Genomic DNA, 17,163 nt, shown 5'->3' with positions numbered 1-17,163 from the left:
TGGAGTCATAGAAGAAGAAGTGTATGTCAAGCAACCTCCTGGATTTGAGGATATTAAATATCCTGACCATGTTTTTAAACTGAAGAAATCACTATATGGCTTGAAACAAGCTCCCAGAGCTTAGTATGATAGACTAAGTAATTTCTTAATCAAAAATGAATTTAAAAGAGGACAGGTTGATACAACACTCTTCAGAAGGACCGTTGGGAAAGATATTCTTGTTGTGCAAATATATGTTGATGATATAATATTTGGTTCTACTCATGCATCTCTTTGCAAGGAATTTTCTAAGTTAATGCAGGATGAATTGGAAATGAGCATGATGGGAGAGCTGAAGTTCTTCCTGGGCATTCAAATTAATCAATGCAAAGATGGAGTCTATGTTCATCAACCAAAGTATACAAAGGAGCTTCTGAAGAAGTTCAAGCTTGAAGATTGTAAAGTGATAAACACTCCAATGCATCCTACGTGCACCTTAAGCAAAGAAGATGAAGGAGCTAAAGTTGATCAGAAGCTGTACAGAGGTATGATTGGTTCTTTGTTATACCTCACTGTATCTAGGCCAGATATTTTATTCAGTGTATGCTTGTGTGCAAGATTCCAATCAGATCCTAGAGAATCTCATATGACTGCTGTCAAGAGAATCTTCAGGTATTTGAAAGGAACAACTAATCTTGTTCTCCTTTATAGGAAATCCTTAGATTATAAGCTAATTGGATTCTGTGATGCTGATTATGCTGGTGATAGGATTAAAAGAAAGTCAACCAGTGGCAATTGTCAATTTCTGGGTGATAATCTTATATCCTGGGCTAGCAAAAGACAAACAACTATTGCTATGTCTACAGCTACAAGAAAACTGCCTTTTAGAGACCGAATATTCAGTTGCTACATCAGCAAAATCGGTCTCTGATAGATTTAGTGACTGAATTAGTGACCAAAAATAACAGTGGCTAAAACGCTGGTCGCTAATCCTTAGTCACCAGTCTAGCGACTGATTTTTTGCGACTGCCATTGTGACCACAAGTAGAAACTGATTTTGTCACTGAATTTTGGGCTGGAATCTAGTCGCCGATTTAGACACCTTCTTCTTGGCAGAAATCAGCTGACTTAGTGACTTATCTTGTGACCAAGTTTGCCACTTAATTAGCCACCAAAGTTAGAGACCGAATTCGAGACGGATATTATTTTACAATGTTTTATGTTTTGGTCGCTATTTCGGTCTCTATATGGATTTTTTTTTAATTAATTGCTACATACTGTACCTGATCATTGTTTTGCACTTATATGGATTTTGCTACATACAATGTCAGTGACTTATATGGATTTTTTAATTAATTGCTACATACAATGTTTTATCAAATTCCATACAAAAGATGAAAATAATTCAATGTCACGTGATTAAAGAAATAACATTAACCATTCAATGCTACATACATAAACTAGTCAAAATACATAATAGTAACAAACAGAGGAGATTTGTGTATTCACAAAAGCCTTTGCACATGGTAGTCTTAACAAAATACATATTACTAACCAAAATAGATTTGTGTATTAACAAAATACACAAAAGCTTTTGCACTTGGTAGTCTTAACAATCTTACAGCAAAAGATAACTCAGTGCGATTAGTACATCCCGGCCACAATGGCTTTTGAGCTGCTTGTAATAAATCATAAAACTTTTGATCGTCACTATTAGGAGAGAACCATTTCTTGGTCATCGTTCATTCTACGCCCTGGACAAACAACATCATAAACAATACTCTCAAATCTACTATGTTCGCCTTGTAGCTCTTGTGTACTAGCAGTGGTCCTATGATGAGTGTTAGATTTTACACAAGTTTGGATCTATTTCTCCATGGCAAGTCCAATACCAATAACCAGGTTTAAACCCCTTCTTGTGAAGATGAACTATAACTTCATCTGGATATAACTGATTGAGATTTTGAGAACAAGGACACCTAATCTTTCCATTTGAAGTTCCTGGTTGTTGGATTGCGTAAGATACAAACTCACCTAACCCTACCTCAAATTCACGAGTATAATCTTTCCGTCCAAGCATTAATCTATTATACATCCAACTACGACTTACACGAATATCCATATTCTGCCATATAATGAAGCAAACCTTATAGATTACAATCAACAATCAAGAACAACACATACAAGTTTATCAAATCACAATAAATGGCTTCGAAAATTATGCATGTCATAGTATTATTTTATATATTACTGATTGTATCGTGTTTCTTTTTTTCTGGAAGCAACTGAGAATATGACTTATGCTTACTTCAGTGTTAACAACAGCGGCTAGCATAAAAATAGTGATTTTTATATATTCCGCTATGCTATAGAGCTATATTGTCATTACAAATACTATTTAACAACATATTGTGTACTAAAAAGCAGACATTGACGCTATTGACAACTTAAGCCAGAGGTCCCCAGATTTCAGAGGGAGAAAATCATAACAATGACTAGTATTCGCCAAACTAACAGGACTAAATCAATCAATCCCAAATTTATTTATTTCAATCAATTCAAAGGGAAAAAATCCACTATCATACTAACATTCCAAATCAAATGCACACGACTAAAAAACAGCCACGACAAAACAGATAAAGCAAACATCACATCTAATAACAAAAAAGTCCATAAGCCAAAGTTGAGCATGAACTAGTAAAATAGTCATAATAAGTTGCAATTAAACCCATAATATAAAGCAAAATAACTTAGCATCTCATAAGTTAGAATCAGAACCACATAAAAGTTGAAGAACAAGAAACTCACCTTTTACAAATAGATTTTTCCTTTTCTTAGTTGTTCCTGAACAAAAAATAAATAAAAAATTGTCAATGAGATAATTGATGATATGGACCATGCAATCTATATTTTCTAAGTCATCTAACTTGTACTTCTACATGCATGATGCACAGGACAATGTATGTGTCAACAAAAATATGAATTTCTCTTTGAACTAATTATGAAACATGCATCTCTCTTTGAAATAATTAAGCAATGGAGTATGTTACACATGAATATCTCATTTATCTATAGGTATCATTTTTGTTAAAAAAAATAAATCTGTAACCATCATTCCATTAAAACAGAACAAAAGTAATTGTCCCAAAGCCATATGACAGATACACCACCCCCCACTTTTTTTTTGAATCGGCGAAATTTATTATAACAAAAACTCTCGCAAGACGTAAAAAGGCGGTGACAGAAACAAAACAATGATGCCGCATATAGATGTAACATCCACCCCTCAAACACTAATCCACCGTAACCAAAGCAAAAATGGCGAACAAGCTCATAAGGATTAAAAAAACCAAATAGCATGACATAAGCTATGGCTTTGAAATCTAATAATAAACACCAAAATTCAATCTCATTGCTATGCCTCTACCAACCCAAATGGACAGCACCTATCGAGGCCAAAACAACTGTGCAACAGACAAAGAACATCACCAACAGCTGCTGTTCTGTCATGACAGCAGCACCAAAACCGTAAGTCAGACCTCCCCACAACCGGAGTACGCTGAAACAGCAGGGGACAGCAGCAGCGTTACCTCAAAAGACACTCCCGGGAACAACCAAGCAGCAGCCTCCGCGCCTCATAATTCTGAAACAACGCTAAAAGCACATAGAACTACCACCGAGAACCAATTAAGGAATTAGACCATGACATAAACAAACTCAAAACAAATTGCATCATCCCAAAAAACTCAACCCCTCGCCACACCGATAAGTGATATAAATTAGTTGACCATACACCTCTGAGGATACAACACCCATTTGTTATACATACATGGAAACGAAACTCCTCGACCAAGGAACCAATGCCACGAAAGCCTTATCATTTAACTATAGGCATCATTTTTGTTAAAAAATAAATTTGTAACCATCGTTCGATTAAAAAAGTAGTTGCAAATTCTAATTTCACTACTTCATGGAGCTATGTGAGGATTTTAAATATTCTTGAAAATAGACACAAACATTTTGAATGTTCTGGTCCTGTAATTATTTTATTGTTGCGATATCTAGTTGCCTCTTATATGGAAGTAAAGTTTGCCAACATATCTGATTGTAATTTCCATAAAAAGTACATGATGTGAGAAGCTCCAACTAAAACATCATAATAATAGTAAGAAAAAATCTTAAATATTTCATATATGCTCAACAACGATTACAAAATCAATAATTGCCAACTTCCAAATTAGTCTAAAAGACTTCAATTGTAAGATTAGTACCTTTTTTAATAAGCTATTGTCTAATATAGGTTTCTTTACACAAAAAACTACTATCTACAAGATGAGTACCTTTAAGTTATTATAAGACAACAAAGCCGCCGCCAATTCTTCGTCTCGTCGTTTGCCTACCTTCACTGCTGGGTTCGATTTTGGATTCAAGGAAACTGAAAAACAAAATAGGAACAAGATTAAAAACATGAACAAGAACAAAAAAAAAAATGAACCATATTCAAATAATACACAAAGGACCCCATTTGAGTTCTAGTAGGTATGAGAACAGAAACTAGAACAAAAAATATAGTGATTCAATGAAACAAACAGTACGGTGATTCAGATTCACATAATACATAAATGACCAATATTGAATGACCCATATTCATATAATACATGAACAAACGGAGAAAAGGAACAAACCTGGTGATTCAGATGTCGATGACAAGAATTTGAACAACAACAAGATACGATTAAGATGGGAACAGGACGTGAACAGTACAACAAGAATATGAAGAGTATGGTGAGAACAAGTAATGGAAAATCTGGAACTTCACTAATGGGGTTCGATTTTGATGTTGAATTTCAATTTCATGATAATTATTTTGATTTCAAGGAAAAATTATGAAAAGGGAAAATTTCTTGTTGTGTTTAGGGTTTGTTCTTTTGGGTTTAAGTGAAAAGAGAGAGAAAGAAGAAAGAGGGTAATATTAAGGTTTAATTTTTAATGAAAAGATGAAGAAGGAAATTCATATAGGAGGGAGAGTTTTGATGAAAATATCAAAGGGGGAAATTTTTTGACAATCCCGCTCAAATGAAGTTGTTCCTCAATCTTCAGTAGCTTTAATGAGAATAATATTAATAAAATAAAAATTATACTTTTTTGTGACTAATAATTCGGTGGCTGATTATTATAATCAATTTTTATTTTAAAATTCGAAAAAATAAGGGAAAGGATATAGGGTGATATTTTGGTTGTCAAACAATCGGTTTTTAAATTGGTCACTAAATAAATTCAGTGACCGATTTAGAGACACTTTTTGTTTTGGTTAATTGTTTATAATAATTGGTGGTTATATCGGTCACTACTGTGACTGATTTATTTTAGTGTCTAAATCGGTCTCTAAATGACATTTTTCTAGTAGTGAGAAGCAGAATACATTACAGCTGCAAGTTGTTGTGCACAACTACTTTGGATGAAACATCAGTTGGAAGACTATCAGATAACTGCTAACAGTATTCCCATTTATTGTGATAATACTGCTGCTATTTGTTTGTCTAAAAATCCAATTTTGCATTCAAGAGCTAAGCATATTGAAATCAAACACCATTTTATCAGAGACTATGTTCAAAAAGGAATTTTAGATATACAATTCATTGATACTGAGAATCAATGGGCTGATATATTTACTAAGCCTTTAACTGTTGAAAGATTTGATTTTATAAAGAAAAATTTGAACATGCACTTTGTGTCTGATTAATTGTTTGCTTGCTCCTGAATAGGATTTTAGGTTCTGAAGTTAGTTTAGAAGCAGTAGTCCATCAGAAGCTCTTTATTGAGGTTCTGAGGAAAACTCGCTTCTGATGATGACGTCAGCATCTGAAGTCCATAAGCTGGATTTTATGCTTCTGAATAGTAGAGTTAGTGGAAACGTTGGGAGTTACTTTTTGTGGTAACTTCTGGCCCACTAACTTGGTAGTTACGCTGAGAACTTCTGACGTGGCCTGTATGTATTGGTGTATAACTAAAAAGGGCAATGATGATTTAATAGCTTTGAAAGTACTTTTCACGCGCCCCCAATTTTGTCATTAATGTTATGTTTGTTTGTCTCTTTTGAATTGCAATCGTTTTACTTTTAACACTTTGTCAATTCACACACTACTCACTCACAACAAACACATTTGCTCTCAAACCTTTTTGCGAAGTAAGCGCAAAAACCTTAGAACCCTAAATTCTCTAAATCTTCTTCAATCTTCATCAATGGCAACCTCAAGTTCAAGCATTCCAGAATCATCTTCAAGTTTGCAACAAAGAGTACCCGGATCTGGTCTAATAAGCAAACCAAGAACTATGTCCATCCCTTCAAAATCTCTAATCGTTCAAATAGAATCGCCAGTAGATTTTACTTCACTCAAGAAGTATGATGTGGACATGAAGGCTTTGGTTGATGCTCAGAAGCTGTCTGAGTACTTCAAGATGTTAAATAGGCCGTCGTATGTGAACATGGTTAAAGACTTCTGGGTTAGGGCTGAAGTCTACGAAGGGGAAGGTACAAAGGTAAACTTGCAAGCTGCATCGAAGAAGGGTAAGTCAAAGTTGGAGATGAATCCTACGTGTTTCAGTAGCTTGGAAATCAGGTATGAAGTGATGGGTATTCCTGTAACCATCACTGAGGAGGTTATAGCAAAAGCATGCAGAGTGGATGCTGCAGGAAGATTCCAAGAGATTGTGAAGACCAAGGATATCCTATTAAAAAGCTTCTGTAACTTGCTTCTGGGTGGGAATCCAAAAGCCAAAACTTCTGAAATGGAAATTCACAACAGAATGTTGCTGAAGTTCTGCACAGACTGCTTCTTTCAGAGAGGAGGTGGGTCTGATCAACCCAATAATCAACAGAAGCTGGCAATCTACTTCATGGCTACTTTTGATAAGATCAATTTCCCAAGATACGTCATGGATCATCTTTGTTGGGCTATAAATGAGGGCATCAATAAAGGAAGCAAGCAATAAGGAGGACCAAGGATTTTCCTCTTATTACCAAGAAGGCTGAAGCTGCTACTAATGTGTCAGAAGCTATTGGAAAAGCTATGGAGATTGCTTCTGAACTTCAAGAGAGGGTAATGACAGAAGCATCACAACTTCTTAAAATTCCTGGCACTGCTGAAGATGATCAAATGAAGTCAGCTGATTGTTCAGAACCTTCTACAACAGGTAATATCTTCACACACTCAGAACCAGTAGTACATGAGATATCCAGTGACTCTTATTCACCCTCTTCAAAATCCTCATCATCATCTTCTGATTCTGATGATGATAAACCCATAAGTCTTCTGATCCTGAACATATTGTTCCTGAACAACCAGTTACTAAACTCATTCCTGAACCTGAATCTATACCTGAACCTGCATCTAAAACTGCTGCTCCTGAACACATTGTTCCTGAGCCAACTCCTGCTTCCATAACTCCTTCACCAGTACAAGTGATCAAGATCACCCACCATACTGGTGTATGTGATATGGACACAGACTCTGAGGATGATCAAGATGATCATGCCTCTGATATGGTAGTTGACCCCACTCCTGACCAACCATCAACTAGCCAATCCTTAACTACAAATGACCAATCATCATCAAACCTACCCATTGTACACTTAGCCCCTCCAAAACCCTCTAAACAACCTTCACCTCCCACCATTTTCCTGGATTCTCAAGTGCTACAAGATGTGTGGGAAGATATTGCTTCTGAAGTTCTCAGACTGATAGCAGGAAGAAATGACTTGGGTCATCAAGTTACCTATCAGAAGCAATGGAGAACGATCAAGCAAAGGGTCATCAACCTGATTTCAGCACTGCATGATTCCTGCATTGAGGCTCAAGAACAAGCCAAGCAGAAGCTGGAAGATTGGTTGAATGGAATGAAAGAGAATACTGGAGATGTAGAAATTCTTGGTACTTGTGTGAAGAACCCACTCAGTATCAGAGGCATAGAACCTGGTGAATTCCTGCCTAAGGATTTGCATCTGATTATCCCTTCTGAGATTTGGAGAAGAATGATGCACCTGACCTGGCTCTAGCTCAGGAAAACAAGGAGCTCAAAGAAGAAAATGAAAGGCTTGAAACAGAGCTACTAGAGCAGAAGCGGAAGATATCAAAATTGGAAGCTGATATGCAAGAAGCCAAGATCAGAGAAGACAACTACAGAAAAGAGATGGACAAGAAGTATGCTGATGTTCAAGAGCTTCTGAAGAAGATTTTAGAGAAATAAGCCAAACCCATAGTTGCACACTTTTAGCTTATTTTTTGTCTCTTTAGGCTTTTAATATTATATGATCATCTCTGCTTCTGATTCAGTTCTTTTCGCTTCTAATATTATATGCTTCTGAATTCTTCTTGCTTCTGAATATCATTAACTGTTTATATCATATGTGTTGTTATTTGCTCTGATAATAATGCTTGCTATGCCCTGTTTATTTAATTTTTGAAGATGGTTAATATGCTTTAAAATAATTTGAATTATACTCTGAACCTTTAATCTTACGTTTTTCTCATCTCTTCTTTTTGTTTATGTCTTTTTGCTAATGACAAAAGGGGGAGTATATGTGATAGTATTTAAAGGCTCTGAGCCCCATTAATATTATTTGAAAATTTTGAAAATTTCTATCCTTTTGTTTTTACCTTAAAACGGTGTATCAAAAAGGGGGAGTATCAAATTTCAAATAAAATTAATTGAACCATTCTTCTTATCTATAAGTCAATTCTTTCAATTTTTTTAAGCTCTGATATTATTGTGCGAAAAATGAATTTAATTAACCTGGATAGAACTTAGGGGGAGCTTACAAACCTCACCTTAAAGACTATCAGACTCAGGGGGAGTTAGAGCTTACAAACCTCAGACTCTGAGCTTACAAACCTCAGAAACCCCAGAGTCAACTCGTTAATTAGATTAACAACAATTGACCAATTTTAAATACTATTGTTTGTCATCATCAAAAAGGGGGAGATTGTTGGAACAGAATGTGTTTAACAATGAACCTTAAAGAGTTTTGATGATAACAAGGTATTAAAAATTGTAAATTGGACTAGCTAATATTTGTTCAAGTGTACAGGACCACAGTTAAAAAGTTACATCATTAATTGGTTCTGAATGAGCAAATAAAGAGCAAAAGAAAATGAACCTTAGACACTTCTGAAGACAATACGCTCCTAAAGACGGAAAGCGCTCCTGAAGAGAGTAAAGCGCTCCTGAAGTCAAGCTGCTCCTGAAGAGAGTAAAGCGCTCCTGAAGTTAAGCTGCTCCTGAAGAGAGTAAAGCGCTGCTGAAGAAATGGTGCTCCTGAAGATTACTGGTTCTGAAGACAAGAGGGCCAGAAGCCACATCATCAGAAGCTGCGTTATCAGAAGCTGCGTTATCAGAAGCTGCATCATCAGAAGCTGCCTCATCAGAAGTCATTTCACCAGAAGCTGAAGATCAACTGGATTTGCAAAAGATTCAAAGATTGAAGAATCAACACTGCAAAAGCTGTCTATTGGATTCGAAAACATAGCAGAAAATTAGTGGAACATTGCAACGGTCATTTCAAAGGTGTTTGAAGGCATGTGCTTGCAATTTGGACGAAAGCGTTGACATTGTACTATTGTACGAACTGTACAACCACCTTCTCCACTACTCTGTTTTGTGTCCACACTACAAGACAAGAAAACAGCTCCAGAATACGGCTTCGCCTGCATAGATGTTCCTTTGGATAAGGAATGGATTTCAAATTGGTTCTTCATAGGACAACAACCAAATCAGGCAAAAGATCATTGGTGAAAGATCAAGCTTCAACAACGACTCTTTGATGTGCTGGCAATTTCACAACGTCTCTTTCAGACCTCTATATAAAGGAGTGAAAACTTAGAGTTTTGGTAATGCTGAACAAAAGACTCACAACATTATTACAAGTGCCAAACCTCTGCTGAAATTGTTCTGCATTCACTTAGAATTTCTGTGTCTCAAAGTTTCATTTTTAGAAATTCCTAAGTCATTGAGTCTGTATCTGATTTGTATTGTGAGCACCTCTGATTGTATATCAAGTGTTCAACCTTAAACAATTTTCTGTGTAATTTTGTTTAGTTAGAAGTCTCTTGCAGTTGTGCTTGAGCAGGAAGTCTCTTGATTGTGTTCTTGAGCAAAGGAAATCTCTTGCTTGTGTGCTTGAGCAAAGGAAGTCTCTTGCTTGTGTGCTTGAGCAATTGTAATCAGATATTACTCTTAGTGAAATCTCCTTGGAAGTGCAAGGGGGACTGGACTACTTCCGGATTGTGGAAGGAACCAGTATAGTTGCTTTGTGTCGTTCTTCTTCTCTCTCTCTGTTTTATTCCGCTGCATTTAGATTCTGATTACCACTTCAGAAGCTGTCTCACTTAGCTTCTGACCTGTGTGCTCAGTTTTTAGGAGAAACGAAGAATTTTTCAAAACACAATTCAACCCCACTTTTTATGTTTTTCTCACCTTCAGAATGGAGTTTTAGATATTAAGTAGGTTACCGGCTCATGCTATCGGATCTTTGTTTCAAAGATAGTATGGTCTATTATGTATTACTATATATTATATTATCCTCTAACCTGACCGACTCCTTTGTTATTCTCTCTAAGGCCCTAAATTATAAATCTCTTAAACACCCTTCTTGAATAAATTAATAAATAAGTGTAAAAATAAATCTAGATTTAGCCGTCGAGTTAAAATAAGGTATGAGCCTAGCTCAGTTGGTAGGACAATACAATGCATTATTATATACAGAGGTTGTGGTTCAAACCCCGGACACCCCACTTATTCACGATATAAGATGAATTCTAACCACATACTACATGACCAAAAACAAAAAAAAATAAGGCAGAGAATTTATGTTAAAAAAAAAAGACAAGCAATTAAGTCCACATGGTTTACTCTTATAATATTTTTATTTTATTTTCCTATACGAAAAGATTTCATAAAAGGTCATTCTCTACACAAAGTGTACAAAATGACCATTTATAAAGATTTTATAATATTGCCATTTTATTTTATTTTATTTTAAAAAAGTTAATTTCATTCATTAAATTTTACTATAAATATCTTTTCTTTTTTTACAAAAATAAACGATATTCATTCATTCAAATTGATAGAATACATTGATACAATACAAATTCAAATTCGCTAAAAACAAAAAGAATAAATTTGTGAACAAACTCACAACATCCATGTTAATAGTATAAAACGGCAAAATACCTATGCCTACAAATATGAATATATTTAAGTTTCCGGAATACTCCTGCCTTCGAATCTATAACGTTGACGACGCCAAAGTCATTGATCAAATCTGCACTTGCTCAAAGCTAATTTTTAACCTGAATCAAATAAACACTGCACTAAGACGGGAAATCAAAACAAACAGAGTCGTGCAGTGACGGCGAATCGAAAAAGCAAACGAAAGAAAACTGAAAAGATGTGAAATAACTTGTTCAATTAGGATAGGAGGGAAAACAACTCGGAGAGGTGATTTTTAGGTCAAAATTGGCCCTAAATCACAACTCTGACAAGAAGAAGAAAGGGGTGACGGCTAGGATTTTTACTATAAATATCTATGTAGTAAGACACCTTATTTCCCATCCCAAAACCTTAGAGTTGAAGAAGTAGAGCTATTAATAAGTTAAACTATCCTTTCATTTCATTTCATTAGGGATGTCTACTCTAACTAACTCCAATCCTGAAATCAAGCAAAGAAATCTGGCAGATTATCACCCTAACATTTGGGGGGAATATTTCATTCATTATGCTTCGGAATCTATGGTACATATACAATGACATTAACTTCTTTTTAGTTTTTATACTATATATGTTTTATTCATTTGTACAGGTCATCCATTCGAACAACGATTAGACTCATAATTTTATAATCTGCAAAATTCTCTAATTAATTGAAAAATTTATTTTCAAACACATGCAGGAACTTGATCAGAATATTGTAACACAGATTGATACACTTAAAAGTGATGTAAGAAATATGCTTGTTGCAAAATCAGAGAAACCTTTTGAGAAAGTTAAACTGATTGATTCAATATGCCGTTTGGGTGTGAGTTATCATTTTCAAAAAGAGATTGATGAAGTTTTGCAACATATCCACAAGAGCTGTGTTGAAAATGGAGAAATAATTCTTGAAGACAACCTTTGCTCTCTTGCTGTGCTATTTAGGGTTTTGAGGCAACAAGGATTTTACGTTTCACCAAGTATAAATGCATATAACTCATACTTATTTACATTTGTTGATTTCTCTTTAGTCAATTGTTGGGAACCCTCTTAACTCTAATTAATGAGGAGAAATGTGAAAAACACTTGGTCCACAAAAAGTATGCATGACTCAAATATCTTTTTTTTGTCTCAAACACATAGCGTCAGAGAATAAATTTTGTGATTAGGTAAAGAATATGAAGGTTGGACATGGGTTGACTAAAAAGTAGAGACTGATTTCATTGATGGAAAATTTTGAAGGGACCAAAAACCTAAGAAATATTTTGGGGGGACTAAAATCAAATGTTGGTATATTTAGAAGAGTCGTTTACTTATTTAATCCTAAGATAAATGAATTACTCAATAAATATATGCTTATACTCTCTCCGTCCCAAAATGTAAGCAAAAATTGGTCAACGATGTAGTGGTTCAAAATTTGTACCAAATAAATCAACTTACGTTGACCCATTTTTGCTTACATTTTGACACAAATGGAGTATTTGACACCAGAGATAATAGTCATTTTTTTTTTTTTTTTTGTGGACATGCAATGATTTTCTTGTAGTGGGAGAGTAGTCAATTTTAATGTGACTCTAATATGGTTGTTTTTTATAAACTCCTATAGATGCGTTCACCAAGTTCAAGGATGAACAAGGAAACTTTAAAGAAACACTTATCACGGACGTTGAAGGGATGTTAAGCTTGTATGAAGCCTCACATATGATTGTTCATGGAGAAGACATTTTGGAAGAGGCATTAGGTTTTACTTCCACACACCTTCAATCCATTGCTACTCAATTGAGCCATTCTCTTGCAGAACAGGTCAAATATGCTTTAAAGCATCCTATCCACAAGAATTTGCCTAGGCTAGAGGCACGACGATACATTTCTATCTATGAGCAAGATCCTGCCCATAATGAAATTCTACTCACTTTCTCGAAATTAGATTTCAATTTGCTCCAAAGCTTACATCAAAAAGAATTTGGAAACATTTCCAAGTAAGTAGTAAGTACTTTGATCACACACTCCAATCTTTTTGTAACAAAACCATATTAAAAAGAATATTTTAAAGAATAATCCTTGTAATAACAAAATTGTTTTTTTTCTTTAAAGATGGTGGAAGGAATTGGACTTTTCTCAAAGACTACCTTACACACGAGACAGAATTGTGGAATGTTGCTTTTGGACTTTGACCGCATATTTTGAGCCGCAATATTCTCGAGCAAGGAAAATGTTGCCGAAAGTAATCGCCATAGTATCAGTCATTGATGATACATATGATTCATATGGAACCATTGATGAACTTGAACGTTTTACCGAGGCAATTGAAAGGTTTATTGACATATATATATATATATATATATCCATCACATTTAATTTTCCGTCTACTTTTTTATGAAAAAATGAAAGTGGATGTAACGAATTTGATTTACAGGTGGGATGTTATTGTCATGGATGATCTTCCAGATTATATGAAATTACTTTATAAATCATTCTGGAAAGTTTACGAAGAAATAGAGCAAGAAATGATCGAAGAAGGAAGGGAGTATATCCTCAACTACTACAAAAAAGAAGTATGAGTTTGTGCCTTTTCTATTCTTAAATTGAAGTATTTTTTATAGGCAAATAGGATTGATAATAGAGAAAACTAAAAATCAACACAAAAGAGGTACCAATTTAACATTGTGAAGTTAAGAAATTTACCATTTAAGTTTGTTTTTCTTCAAAAAAAAAACATTTAAGTTTGTTTAAACTCAGTTTATAGTAATTAATGACCATGAAAGTTAATTACTTACATATGTATTACCATCCTTACTTGCTCTTTGTTAAACACATTAATAATTACTCCATCCGTCTCATTTTAATAGTCATTTTATAGTTGTGTGTTGTTTTTAAGGAAATGATTAGTTAATTTCATTTTAATGATAAAATTACTGTCATTTACTAAAACACTCTTATTAACTGTAGTTTAAAAAGGTAGTCCAAGCTTACATGACCGAGGCCAGATGGTTGAACGAAAACTATATACCAACGACAGAAGAGTACATGAGTGTAGCAACAATATCATGTGGTTACACTTTGCTAATATTAACTTCTTACATTGGCATGGGAGACAAAGTCACTGAGAACATTTTCAATTGGGTAACAAATGAGCCAAAAATTGTTAATGCTGCTGCAAATATCTGTAGGCTAATGGATGAAATTGTGTCCAGCGAGGTATTTACATTAGTTATTTCCTCCTTAATATTCCTTTTTTTATTTGACATGGTATAAATACTTGCATGGATTATTTTTCGTTGTATAGTTTGAACAAAAAAGAGGACATGTTTGCTCACTGTTGGATTGCTATATAAAACAATATGGTATGTCTAGAGAAGCTGCTATTCAAGAATGCCAAAAGAGAGTTTCAATCGCTTGGAAAGATATAAACAATGATTGTCTTAGGCCAACCGAAGTTCCAATGGATTTTCTAACTCGCGCTCTCAATTTTACGCGTTTTATCGATGTGTTTTACACAGATAAAGATAACTATACTCATGCTGAAGGACTGATGAAAACATACATTAAAGATGTGATGGTGGATCGAATTCCAATTTGAGCATCAATGTTTATGTCTTTGTGTGCTTTATATATATTTCTAGTTTCTTGTTTGAATAAAGAAAACTTGGTGCTTCTAATGTGGAGAACCTCAAAAAATGGATCAAAGGTGGATCCTAAAAAAATGTACGTATAAAGAAAATGTCTATGTCCTTTTTTTGAAGTTCAATAATTAGAAGCACTCAAGAAAACAATAAGGCACAAATGTCACGTGTGAGATTTCTTTTGTTGCAATTGAATTGAAAGTTTATGTTTTTTTTTTTAATAATAATGAAAATTTGAAGTTTGAGTTTGTAATGAAACTTGGGAATATTGTGTGAAGTAATTGCGCTCAAAGAGTTAAATATATGTGCACACATTTGATCACCATGATACACGAGTCATTTACAATTTCATACTATATCTATATTAAACCATGATAAAAAAACTATACCTTTGTTACTGAACGACTCGATGCTAGATCTTTTATTCCAAAGAGAGCACCATGGAGCTTGAGTAAATAGACATCCAAAGTAGGATCCACTACTATAATTTTGACATACAATAGCACCATTTTAATAGCTCTTTTACTAAAATGCTATTAAAAAAGTAATATTGAGGCGTATTATAGCACTTTTGATCGGGCGCTATTATAGAGATACCTTTTATTAACGCTTTTGAAAAAAACGCTATTGATTTGTAAGATGTTAAACAATGGAAGTTACATAGCGCTTTGAGATAAACGCTAATATAAAGGTACCATTTGTTTACACTTTTGCAAAAGCGCTATTAAGTGGTTGTATATCAAAATAAAATAAAAAAATGTGTAGCTTATTAATTTTGCCTTTAAAACTCATAAACCCATCTTCCACAATGAAAACACATTACCTCTGAAACCCATCTTCTTTTCCAAACCCGTTACCTCTTAAACCCTTCTTCTATCCCAGTTCAATCTGAAACCCATTTTCTCTTTTATTGACTCACATACTCACTCACAAACTCGTTAAAACCCTAAAATCCATAAGATTTCCATGGATTGTGTTGTGAATTTGGTGAAAAAAACACACCAATAAATACTTGATGTGTGGAGCAAATTAATTAAGAAACCAATATCAAATGAATAACAATTATAACCGCAAGCAAAAATAATAACAGCAAGAGAGAAGAGAAAAAGAAGAACAAAAGAGAAATTGTTTACCCAGTTCGGTCCAATACGGACCTAGTATGGGGAGAGAACAGCTCCCTATTCCGCTATAACCATGAGTTTACGATGAGTTTCTTTTACAAAAGAGATATCAAAAGATTACAATAATTAGTCTTCAAACCTAATTCTACCCAAGTCTCAATCTCTTCCCGTGAACAAGAGACTCAACAATCATAATAGTGTTTTGTTCAAGGTGAATCAAAACAATCTCAACCCTAGTGTTTTTTACCAAGAGAATTCTCTATAAGCCTAGTTTGTTTGTTGGCTTCTAAACCCTGTTTCCTTCACACATTTTCATCTTATACAAGTTTTATATTAAGCATCCATAAAAAATTGGAACGAATCCAGGCTCAAAAATACGATTATGTTTTTTTGCTGTCACGCGAAATCGGGTGCCGTTTTTAGCAAATCGGGCACCGAAAAATGTCGAGACAGAAGTCTCCAAAAGACAGGCAAAATCGAGTGCCATTTTTCACAAATCGGGGGCCGATTTTGGTCTTCCAACAAACATGAATTTTGAGTCACTTTCAACAGATTGAATCTAGGATTCGTAGAAACCCAAATCAAATTTAGAGCTCGTTGAATTTCAAACCCGAATTTAGATTCATATGCGAATCATAACCTAAATCTGCCACATACAACGAAAGGTAAATCGTGTAAGGAAGGTCTCTTTGTACATATTTTTTTTGTTTCAATTTTTCGGGGGTTGAATTAGAAAACACGTGAAATGAAAATTTGTATGTGCAGATTTTGCAATTTGTTATTGAATATGCTGTGCAGTGTTTTTTTGAGTTAGGAAAAACAAGTATTGATGTATAATATGTGTTTTGTTTTCATTTTAATTTGAGAACCTGAAGCACATAAAAAAAAAATTGTATGATGATGATGTAAAGGTAATTGAACATCGTAGGATTCTTAAAAGTGTTGGGTCTTAAAATTGTATGTGTTTTTTGTATATATAGTCATCATTGATCTACTATTTCTGAAATTTTGAATGTGAAGAATAGCCTTGAAATTTAATATTATTCTCTGGCCTGTATACAACTTATTATTTCATATGTTGATGTCCTTTTGTCCTTCGTTGGCATCTTTCTATGTATTTGGTATTAATTACAATTTCATTGCTCTTTTGTCCTTCGTTGGCATCTTTCTATGTATTTGGTATTAATTACAAT

The 17,163-nt window shown here is 34.3% G+C and overlaps 2 protein-coding genes and 1 long non-coding RNA gene across 4 annotated transcripts; 2 read left to right on the top strand and 1 right to left on the bottom strand.

Annotated features, from left to right (window-relative positions):
• Positions 1-1,395: 1,395 nt before the first annotated feature.
• On the bottom strand, positions 1,396-5,057 carry LOC146914621 (uncharacterized). 2 transcript variants are annotated; one of them, XR_015014322.1, is made up of 5 exons: positions 4,665-5,057; positions 4,320-4,414; positions 3,570-3,633; positions 2,788-2,823; positions 1,396-2,104 (listed from the first exon to the last, which is right to left on the bottom strand). It is a non-coding gene; the product is annotated as an uncharacterized LOC146914621 (long non-coding RNA). The 2 variants fall into 2 exon arrangements; XR_015014321.1 differs by lacking the exon at positions 3,570-3,633.
• A 1,165-nt stretch (positions 5,058-6,222) lies between these two features.
• On the top strand, positions 6,223-6,972 carry LOC146914620 (uncharacterized). Its single transcript, XM_085721096.1, has one exon. The coding sequence runs from the start codon at positions 6,223-6,225 to the stop codon at positions 6,970-6,972; it is 750 nt and encodes a 249-aa protein (XP_085577222.1).
• Positions 6,973-11,597: 4,625 nt separating this feature from the next.
• LOC146914619 (putative terpene synthase 2) lies at positions 11,598-14,944 on the top strand. The gene is made up of 7 exons (XM_085717430.1): positions 11,598-11,769; positions 11,927-12,206; positions 12,833-13,205; positions 13,321-13,539; positions 13,643-13,781; positions 14,176-14,424; positions 14,513-14,944. Exons 1-7 carry the CDS (start codon positions 11,662-11,664, stop codon positions 14,804-14,806), a joined length of 1,662 nt encoding a protein of 553 aa, XP_085573556.1. The 5' UTR covers positions 11,598-11,661; the 3' UTR covers positions 14,807-14,944.
• The last annotated feature ends 2,219 nt before the right edge of the window (positions 14,945-17,163 follow it).

Source organism: Medicago sativa, chromosome 6 (assembly GCF_051527215.1).
Source record: "Medicago sativa cultivar Bolivia chromosome 6, Bolivia_mono, whole genome shotgun sequence".
Taxonomy (NCBI): domain Eukaryota; kingdom Viridiplantae; phylum Streptophyta; class Magnoliopsida; order Fabales; family Fabaceae; genus Medicago; species Medicago sativa.
This window is presented reverse-complemented; position numbering and strand designations above follow the sequence as displayed.

Excerpts from the sequence above, each read along its gene's own strand:
- LOC146914620 (XM_085721096.1), top strand. The coding sequence starts at position 6,223 with ATGGCAACCTCAAGTTCAAGCATTCCAGAATCATCTTCAAGTTTGCAA.
- LOC146914619 (XM_085717430.1), top strand. The coding sequence starts at position 11,662 with ATGTCTACTCTAACTAACTCCAATCCTGAAATCAAGCAAAGAAATCTG. Across the intron at positions 11,770-11,926 it reads ATTATGCTTCGGAATCTATG|GAACTTGATCAGAATATTGT; the intron begins GTACATATACAA and ends AAACACATGCAG. Across the intron at positions 13,206-13,320 it reads GAATTTGGAAACATTTCCAA|ATGGTGGAAGGAATTGGACT; the intron begins GTAAGTAGTAAG and ends TTTTCTTTAAAG.